This window comes from Aulonocara sp. 'chitande type north' Nkhata Bay, linkage group LG5 (assembly GCF_057382095.1).
Source record: "Aulonocara sp. 'chitande type north' Nkhata Bay isolate Kocher_YH1m ecotype deep benthic linkage group LG5, A_spYH_male_GT1.1, whole genome shotgun sequence".
Classification (NCBI taxonomy): domain Eukaryota; kingdom Metazoa; phylum Chordata; class Actinopteri; order Cichliformes; family Cichlidae; genus Aulonocara; species Aulonocara sp. 'chitande type north' Nkhata Bay.
The window spans coordinates 41,554,845-41,565,458 of NC_141348.1; the positions used below are offsets into that span (position 1 = coordinate 41,554,845).

Consider the following 10,614-nt stretch of genomic DNA (forward strand, 5'->3'; position numbering starts at 1 on the left):
AAAACAGTCTTCCTAGATGCATGATTTCAAAAATAATAAAACATATATTTATGAAAAAAAAATGATGATAATGCTGCTCAATGTCTATATAGGCCTACCTGTGTTATTCTCGGTGTGTTTGTCTCCTCATTTTCATGTTTGGCTCTGTAATGCCTAAACATTGAGGAGGTGCTTTTGTTTGTGTAAGAAAGCTCCGCAGAACAGATGCGACATTTAACCTGCATAAAATGAAATAAATACTTTACACTGCAGGTCACATTGCTGTTTTTCCTATTCTGTTAGATTACACTGAAACAAAGACAGACAGTTACCTTATTTGCAGTTAAAAGATCGAAATGATCCCACACAGCAGAAACTTTTCTTTTTCTTTTGGGCTCCATTTTTTATGGAGAGATATGTATTATCTGTTTCTTTGCGAGAGTAATTTTGTTTTGTTTTTTTTGGTGGTGACTCATTCCGTTGACAGATGCAGATGTGGTACCTTTTAAACACAGTTTAGTGCGTTGGCAATGAGCGATACAGCAGCTGTATCGATCACGTGACTTTTTCTTAAAGCGACACACGCACCGATACAGGCTTCGCTCTGTGAGCTTGATACATGCGCTGGTGGGTCAGTGCTGCTGGACCCATCACTAATTTTTGGTATTTAATTGAACACGAGCAAAGCTATTAAATACGGAATAGAAAATAGAAAACGTTTTTGCGTTCCATTCCACGCCCCCGGAAGTTTAATGTAGGACTGAAAATATTGGAAAGATTGTAAAACAGTCAAAAACGTAGCCCTTGTAATAACCGGAAATTTTGACTTATGGGTGGCTTTTTTGTGATTCTAACTATGCATTTTTAATGTGTTGGATAACATTTATATTAAATTGAATGTAGTAATAAAATAGTGACGTCTACAGGCGTGTTTAAAATACGTAACTTCCTTCTATTACTTTGAATCAAACTTTTAACTGCTAGAAGTAGCGACCCTAAACTGGATGAAGCTTGATGGATGGATTGAAAGGTATGTAGTTGTTTGTTTTACTTTGCCATGGGACAAACCTCTAACCTCAGCAGGGGCTCTGGTATTTTCAGATACTGTATATTGTTAACTCTGGGTATATTCATTTTAACTGCTAGTGCATGCTCATGCTGTAATATTGTTTGGTCTTTTGTAACAGTGATGCTTAATTACATTGAAAAAGGGGAAGATGGGGCTGACTGTATAAAAATAGCACATTTTTGTGGGTCCTCTGAAATGCTGAGTCTGTGTGTAGCAACGCGACAGAGACATCAATATAAATAAATCAAATGTGATGCATGATTAGCATGGTGTTTGTTATACTTTGAAATTTTTTTTTTTTGCTTTTACAGAAGTTTCAGAAACAGGAAAGAATAAAAACTCACGAACATTTTTGTTTATGATCACTTTATTTTTAAAAGCAACGAAAGAGTAACTTAGCCCCCTCAAACTAAACTACTTCTGTAAATAAAGAAAGTTAATGTTCTTTATAGTAGCATAAAAAAATCTCTTTATAACCAGCTATCCTAAACTCTAAACTCCAATAGTCGTATGACCTTATGATCTCAGTAGATATTAGACAGTAAATAACACAGCACTCTACCACAGTGGTTATCAAAACCCCATATGATTAAAGCTAGACTACTCAGCACACTAAACTAAACACATTTAAATCCTTAACAGTATTAGAAACTAACAACAAACCCCAGCACTACTCCCACTCGGTTTTGTCATTTACATCATTTGTGTTTCCATTATTCTAAGTAAAGTAATGAAATGTCCCGTGGAGCCCCTCACACATTTAGAGACAGCTTTTAGAAATCAGAGCGGACCAGTGAGTGTGCTCTCAGTGAATGCTGTATCTGCTGTTATCTCTGGTCTCAATTGTCTTTATCAGCAGCTTCGGGGCAGGAGAGCTGGAGGCACTTTGGTAGCCATTAGTGCTTTTAGTACTTGAAGAGAAACCTGAAGAAAAACACATGAAGATGTGTAAAACAGAATTTCATAAAATACAAATTCTCTGTCTTTATTAATGTAACCTCTCAGTTCAGAGCATCAAGGGCTTAGTCATATAAAAACATTCGTATTCATACACTAAACTGCCTTAGTGTGTGACACTTACTATAGTTGGAGATGGGCTGGATGTTGAGGATAGACTGTTGTCCAAGTCTGCAGAGGCAAAAAAGAAACAAAGAAAAGAAAAAGAGGTTATTTATATTTCTACTTTTGTGGACTCTTTAACTCTTCTGTTCCATCCTGGGCTGTAACCATGTGGTGTCAGATTCCCACCCGTAGAGGGCACTCTACCCTAACATTAACCTAAATTCTGTTTCATTTCATCCTGGTGTAGTTCTCACTGATGTCTCTATTATCGCTCTCTGTGGGGTATGATAGCCCCATTGACCTTGAATTAGATACGCAGAAGAAAATGGGTGGATGAATAAATCATGATAAATCTCCGGCTTCATCTGGGAAACAAAGAGCTGCAAAATGGCTTATCAGCAAAAAGTATAAAAGTCATGAGCACCACAAAGGTTTATCTGGCATTAGCAGAAAGAGCTGAACCTTACAGCATTCACACAATAAAGACAAACAGGAACTAGTTGTTAGCAATACAAAAAACTTTCCATTGGAATCAGATCCTTGTCTGTTTCCACTGTTTCTAATTATTAATTTAAGATTTAAACTACATTATTATTATTGTGGCACACCGACAAATTAAAAAATGTTATTTATTGCAACATTTTCTTTGTATTCAGAGGTTTTCTGAGGGGAAATTTGGGCGCAGGAACAAAAACAGAGTATATAAAAAAATCCAAAAAGAATTTAGCTCCACTGCTTCATTCACTCATCTACAGCGACATCACATTTTTGTGAAGCTGTTTAATTTACAAAATTATCATATGAATATTTGTATCCATAATATCAATTTTTAATTTAATCACTCTTAGTCTCAGTGCCGGTATGTCGCTGCCAATCTCATTCCAGTAAATCAAGCATCGAACTAAAATTACCCTAATGATGGTCATAATGGTGAAAGTCAGGCTCAAGGATACACACATCCATGCATACTCCATCCATGAGTATGCATAAATAAAGAAATGGTTTATGAAGTAGTTTACATTTAGTCAGAGTCAGCAAACATAAGATTATGCAAGTAACATTGTACATAAGCCCCTTGCAATTTATTCTTATTGGATTGGAAGGATGTATATTCTGGTGAACTCTCTGCAGTGGTAGAGTCTGAATGGAATAACCATAACCACCTGTCCTCCTCTCCTTCCAGCAGCTTCCTGTAGGTGGCGATCTCAATGTCCAGAGCCAGTTTCAAGTTCATCAGGTCCTGCAGGTGAAGACAGAATCAGTTTCACTTCACATAATTTCATTTCACTTATGTTCTATGTTTTCTTGTCTATCCTTTGTTTCTACTTATAGTTTATATTTTCCATCCATGTCTTCTCCTGACTCACCTGATACTCCCGGAGCTGTCGAGCCATATCCTGTTTGGATCTCTGCAGAGCTTCCTCCAGGTCTCTGATCCGAGCTTTGGCTTCTTTCACAGCAAGCTCTCCACGCTCCTCCGCCTCAGCCAGCTGGTTCTCCAGACTGGCACGCTGAAGAGAGGAAGGGAACAAGAGATCATCCATGAGGGACCTGAAATGCATTTTTCTGAGTTTAATGTTGCTTCCATGTGTACCTGTGCTTTGACCGCTTCTATCTCGCTCTGCAGGCGGCTGATCAGTCGGTTGATCTCGGCGATGTCTCCCTTAACGATGCGAAGCTCGTCCCCAAACTGGCTGGCCTGGACTGACATTTGGTCAAACTGCAAATAGAATAGCTGTGAATGGTACGAGGACCGCAAAAGAAAATTATTTCATGTAAAGGAGGGAATCGTGGACGTGCAGTGTTAGCACTGAAGATTATGCCTGGGACCTTTCTGTGTGATGTTTGCCTGTTTTTCCTGTGCGTGTGTGGGTTCTGTCCAGGTACTGTGTCCAAAGACACAGGTGTGAATTGTCTCTTTTTTGTGTTAGCCCGCAATAGACTGATGACCTCTCTGGGTGTACCCCGCCTTTCCATCTTGAATTGGATACATGGTTTCAGACTATTTTCAACCATCGGTTCTGCAGGATGTCAGTGAGCTAATGCTACTGATGTTTTCATCTCAGACACAGAAGCTTTGTGTGGGGCAGCCAGTCAGGAGAAAGTTGTCTTAAAGGGAGAAGAGCTAAAACAGTTACTTTGAGTCCTGGAAAAGCTACTTTTGTACAGTTCAAAATCTAGAACTGGAGCGTGACAGGACACATGTTTATGCAGGGGAACTCTGACAACCGCTTAAATAAGTGACTGTAAAGCGCTTGTGTTGTTAGCGTCACTCCTTTGGTCCAGGGATCATCCTGTTTTCTCTCCTTTACCTTATTCTTGTACCAGGCCTCTGCTTCCTCTCGACTGCGGGCTGCAATCTCCTCATACTGAGATTTGACCTCAGCTACGATCTGCTCCATGTTCAGACTGCGGCTGTTGTCCATCTGCACCACAACTGAAGTATCTTTAATGCTCGCCTGCAGCTCACGCAGCTCCTGGTCAAGTTGAGGGAAATCAAAGAGAAGCAGTCAGTATAAAAACCCGCAAGATCAACTATTGTCTCATGCATCTTCCTGCACTTGTGCCACCCCATGGGAAAAAAGATGATAAAAATATTTTACGTGTTGCTAATATGCTCAGCATATGGAATCACAATGTTAACACACAAACACACTGCATGTCTGGGCCTGTTTCAGTGATACTTCAGTGGTCTGAAAATCTCTCTGGTGACTTAGTGTGTTTTATTTTTATTAATTTAATTTAATTTATTATGAAGATCTCTAGAGAAGTCAGTTGACAACAACAAATGTTTCCGCAGGTTGGCATAAAAAGCATTTCAAAGGCAGACAGTGTTTTGAAGTTGACTCTCCAGTGAGTCATGATATAAAACAGAACAATGAACAAAGTGGAAATTGTAGCTTTATCCGAGAAACAACTGGAAACCAGAAAGGAAGAGTGTGCAAATCCAGGATTATGCCAAGCATGAGGACCTTTGTTTACCTCCTCATACGCGTTACGCAGGAAGTTTATTTCATCAGTCAAAGCTCCGACTTTATCCTCCAGATCAGCCTTGACCAAATAGGCTGAATCTACATCCTAAAACACACAGGGAAACACACAACTGATTAAAAGACACTGATTTTTGTGTTCAAAAATCCCCTGCACTTGGAGGAAATACTCCTGTTTGAGTCATCAGGAAGAACAATGAGCAGGATTTTGTTTATTCAGATTAAGAAAACTTTGAAGGTATGTGTGCAGACACCAAAATAATGTATTTTGACTTCTTTTAAAGAGCAATTTGAGACCCAAAGTTGGAGCCAGAAAAATTGGGAAACTTATAGTATGAAGTCAGAAATCTTTGCTGAGATTACTGTAATGTCTAAGAAATGACACAAGATGCTGCTCGCACAGCTGCACAGGAAAGTTGCTAAATTATTTATGGATTCTGCGTGTGAGAATACAGGAGAGAAAATCTGGACAATGAGGAAGGACAATAGAGGGGCTTGTATTACTCGCCACACCTGTATGAATGAACATGAACGGATGTGTCTATATGCCAACCTTTTTTAAGATAACAAAGTCGTTCTCCAGGTTGTTTCTCTTGTTAATTTCATCTTCATATCTGTGACAGGGAGAGAACAGGGTATTTTATTACAATAAAACATACACCTGTGTATATCTGTGTAGGTTCTCCGCCATGCAGGTCGTACACCTGAGCTGAAAACTCTAAAGTGTCATTTTTTACTTGTGCTTGTAGTCCTCTACCAGACCCTGCATGTTTCTCAGCTCCCCATCCAGCTTAGTTTTGTCATTGTTGACCAGGTCCATCTGGCGCCTCAGACCTGCCATGTAGGCCTCAAACAGGGGTTCCACATTGGATCGGCTGACCCCCTGACCCTGCAGCAGCTCCAGTTTTGTCTCAAGCATCTTATTCTGCTGCTCCAGATACCGTACCTGGTGAGGGAAGAAGACCCAGATCATTTAGCATTTTCAAAGACACGGTGAAGGTTTGTCATAATGCACTTTTTGTTTCTGATCATCAGGATTGAAGGAACAGCTAGAAAACAAAAGTGACTCTATTATAAGATGTTTATCAACATAACAACTCTTGGAAAGTCTAGAGCTATGTCATTATGTCGTTTGGGTCGATTCAGTCAGGTCTTCCAGTGGGCATCTTATTAGTGGAGCTTTCATTACTCCAAGACGGGCACCAGCTATCCTCTAATTACAGTCTCTGAACTGGACCCATATGTCTGTGCCGTTGATTCCTTTTGGTTAAATAGACCAGTAGCACTCCACCCTCTCGACCAATTTGGGTCACTTCTGCCCCCCCCCCCCCCCCCCCCCAAAAAAAACCCCAGCAACAAATAAACAAATAAACAAAAAACAAAACAGCATGGCAGCAGCCAACAGTCCAGAAAGCATTGGTGGCTTCTCTTCCAAAATCCAACTTTTAGTCCAGTTAATTTTGGTGCAGTGGCCAAACTACAACTGCTACAACTTCTATGTTCATACGTAAGCCACCTTTCTTCATAGATGGCAGAACTCTGCACTGATCATTGAATTTAAACTCTTTTAAAGTCACTATTACCCCCAGTGTTTCTTAACATTTGGAAAATGGCTATTACAGCACATAGGTGGATTGTATGGCTCATTGCTCTTTTGTAATGTATTGCCTCATTGCTGTATTACGACACTGTTGTTTTTGCTGACAATAAATTTTTGTTTTTCTCCTTGTTTTTCACAATCTTCAGAAAAATGCTTTCAGTTAATAAATAGAGTTTTTGCTTTTTTCTTAAATAATTTCTGCTTCTACATTGAATCTCTTTAGATTTTCAACTAACTGCTTATTGTTATTAAGAAAATAACCATCTGTTTAACCAATAAAGACTGCAATCATCAGCAGCAGCTCCAGAATAAGGCACAGAGGAATGCCATAGCTCCAGCAGATAACCAGCTCGAGCTCAGTGTCAACACCTGAATATATTCCAGCCCTGTACTTGCCCGGCTCGTGTTTCTTACCTGCAGCCAGGTACATCCAGCGCCTATTATACCTTCCAACACAAAGCCCGTGTTCTGTTCATGACAGAATAACCTCCCTCTGAGACACAACCATACCGTGTCTAGTCTGATCTATCAGGTTACAAATTGAACTCAATGGGACGGAAATGGGACAGATAGCTTGAATATCCAGCATCCCAGTGCCATACATTCATGCAGTAAATGACCATTTAATCTCAGATGTTTAACTCCAACTTTGATGTTCACTGACGTGCAGCTTTAACTGGAGTCATTGTCTTACAACAAGTGAGACGTTGTCTTCCTGATGCATTTCACTAATTACTTCTCTGCATGAGAGAAGCAGCTCACTAATGTTTAATTTAAACAGTTCCTCCTAAGTAGGATTGGATTATAGTTGTCACTGCAAGGTCTGTTTATTTATCAATTCACTCAACTTTGCATTTTAGTAATTGTCCTCATCTGTAAGGGGGTCATTTTACAACATCCAGATTTTAATCCCAGGTTAAGCAGAAATCCAATCTTGGATAAATGAACAAAGAGGGGAAAACTGGGCTAGACATCTTTTAAAAGCCAGGTTGATTCTCGTGAGCTTCTGCAACAGAAGGTCTCTAAGAACAAAGACTCTTTGTGTGGGGGAAGTCACATAAGCCATCTCATTTACGGAGACGAATGGACGGTGTTTCCAAATGTTTTCTATGAACATTCACAATATTTTGTCTTATTCAGTGGATAGACTGTCTGGTTTTATTTTACAGCTCTGCAGAACTGCACACACAAAATATCAAATAAACTCCAAAAGCATTTAAAATGAAGATGTTTTGGTGATCTTTTAGTTTTTTAGCTACAATTTACACACTTTTAGCTACTTCAAGAGGTATTAAATCATTACCTTAGATTTGTCATTGATGTCATTGTTATTGATGTCTTCATTGAACTGAATAAAAATTCTTATTATTAATATGTTTTATTCACTAATTGAATCTTCACAAAAATATTTGCATATTTTTGGGCATAAAGTTCTCTGTACATTTCTTTAAATGTGCACAAAAGTAATAGAGGTACAGGACATCAGAGAATATCAAAGATTGTTAACAACCTTTCTGATAAACATTCTCTTTGGGAAACTATGTCAACATTCACATAGCTCAAAAAAACAGGAGGTTTATTTTGCACATTTGGACAAACGGGCTTCCGTCCAGCTCAGCTCTCTGTTTCTGTACGCCTGAAGTGAATCTCCGCTGATGTGAGAAGCCAACAAAGCCTCTATTGTGAAAGTGTTACCTACTCCGTGAGAAAGCAGAGATGTTCCCTAAGTAGGGTATCGATGTCCAGTGTTATCACAGGGCCGATTGCTCCTTCTGTGGGAAATGTGTGCAGCCTGTGTCCTTCAGGAACTTCAACAAGGCATCTTCTCATTCACATTTACTCCCCTATTTGCTTTTTCATAACACTTAGAATAGAAACTTAGGGTCCTATATATGCTGCCCACGATAATGTTATTTCTACTTTCAATTAGCCAACAAGACTGCAGCTTTTTCATAACATGTCTAATAAATCCACAGACTCATAAATGCACAATCTTGATATCCTGGGCATGTCAAAGTTCATCTGCATTGTTCATAAACAAGAATTTTACAAATAGCTGCAAAAGCCACGATGATGCAACCTTAAAACAGCTTTTCCACAAATGTATTTAAAAAAAAAAAATGTGTAAGTGATTACTGCTGCCAGCCCAATAATGTTTAACCATCTCCTATAAATGTTCTCCTGTAAATTTGGACAAAACTAAACAGCAAGAAGAAGAGACTGATCTGAACTTTAGACTGAACACAATAAATAAGAAAAGGCTTAAAAAATTCTAATACTACAAATTAATGGAAATAAATGCACAATATTGGTGGTGAGAAAAGGGATGAGTCACAAATACACAAAATGAAAAATAAATGTCATTTAAAAACTTGAATGAAATATAAAATTGTAAAATATACGCAACTAATGCGGAACCTGGCTGAACACTTTATATCTTTATAACAGTTCTTTGAGCTAGACAGTGTTATGTTCCTCTGCTGCATGAAAAACAAGTGTAAACTGAACTTGCTGTAGATAATTAGTTTGAAATTGGAATAAAACAGTAGCTTAATTTCCTTTTACATTGAGTCAGTTTTTCATTCAAACTGAAGAAGTTACAGCTGAAGCTGCTCGAGCTTTTTAGTCCTCGTAGTAGTACCACTCTGAAGTAATCTAAACATAAAGATGCATTTTTATACTTTACAGCTGTGTGATGTTTAGATAAGAGGAATGATAAAACTTTGAAAACTATAATGTATATTTTCTTCATAAATTATCAAAATACTTAGTAATAATTTCTGAACCAGCCTCAGCAGAGGTCTCTTTACCTTATCTATGAAGGTTGCAAAGCGGTTGTTGAGGCTCTTGATCTGCTCCTTCTCGTGGGCTCGGCTCATGGACAGGTTTGGATCGATCTCCAGGTTAAGAGGAGCCAGCAGGCTCTTGTTGACGGACAGGGATGCCAGCGGAGCCCCCAGGCCGTGGTGATGCCCGTTGGTGCCCGCATACAGAGAGCTGCTGCTGAGGGAGATGCCACTGAAACCTCCCTGAACTGGACCGAAACCACTCAGCCTCCTGGAGCCGCTGCTGCTCCGAACTGAGTTACTGGAGCTGATTCGCTTGGTACGACTCAGACTCATGATGAAGCGAGATGGAGGATTAGATGAAAAACAGCTGATAAATGTTTGGATTGGCTGGAGATGACAGAGAGAGATGATGAAATTTGAATTGGACTGAGCAGAAAATGGACGACAGAAGCAGAAAGAGAAGTGAAACAGGTGAGTGCAGGATGTCTGAACACAGTAAGGTGTCTCAGGTGTCTCATGACCATTTAAACCTCCCCAGGGTGGAGTCAGAAGAGGAGGAGAGAAGCAGGGACGCAACAGAGCTGTGGTGTAATATATCCAGTGTTTACAATTTAAGGCCAAAAAACTCTTAGTTTACAGCATTTTAACAATCTAAAGAGGAGACGAGACTTTGGACAAATTGTGAACTTCCCCTTTTGCTGATGTGACACACTGAAAACAAAAGGTCAATCTTCTTGTTTTTGTGTCAGTTTTCCTACTTTTTTTCTCACTTTATTGCCTCGAGAAGGTTAACTGACCTGAGAACATGTTGGTGTTTCCATAGTTTCAGTGGCCCAAACATTGCTAATGCAGCAAGCCAGTTATACGTGTTAAAGTGTTGATCTCTAATGCAGTTTTCTTCTGTGACTTACTACTTCAAATTAAATATATAATTTGGGTCAATTATGAGATTTATTGAAAATAATTTAGACAGCTGTTTGTTCTAGTTTCATAACTGGTGGGAACGTTAACTCGGCTGTTCAAACTGTGGTGTCAGTGGTTTGTCAAGTCACATTTCAGACGTAGAAAGAGGTCATCGGTTGGAACATAGAGCAACACTGAAGTACATTGCTGTGTTCTGTGGTC

The 10,614-nt window shown here is 39.2% G+C and overlaps 1 protein-coding gene across 1 annotated transcript; it reads right to left on the bottom strand.

Annotated features, from left to right (window-relative positions):
* Positions 1 to 1,522: 1,522 nt before the first annotated feature.
* On the bottom strand, positions 1,523 to 9,971 carry LOC147331354 (intermediate filament protein ON3-like). Its single transcript, XM_086293639.1, has 10 exons — positions 9,511 to 9,971; positions 5,838 to 6,046; positions 5,654 to 5,714; positions 5,093 to 5,188; positions 4,423 to 4,587; positions 3,705 to 3,830; positions 3,478 to 3,621; positions 3,274 to 3,350; positions 2,130 to 2,176; positions 1,523 to 1,972 (listed from the first exon to the last, which is right to left on the bottom strand). The coding sequence occupies exons 1-10, from the start codon at positions 9,820 to 9,822 to the stop codon at positions 1,854 to 1,856; spliced, it is 1,356 nt and encodes a 451-aa protein (XP_086149765.1). The 5' UTR covers positions 9,823 to 9,971; the 3' UTR covers positions 1,523 to 1,853.
* Positions 9,972 to 10,614: the final 643 nt, after the last annotated feature.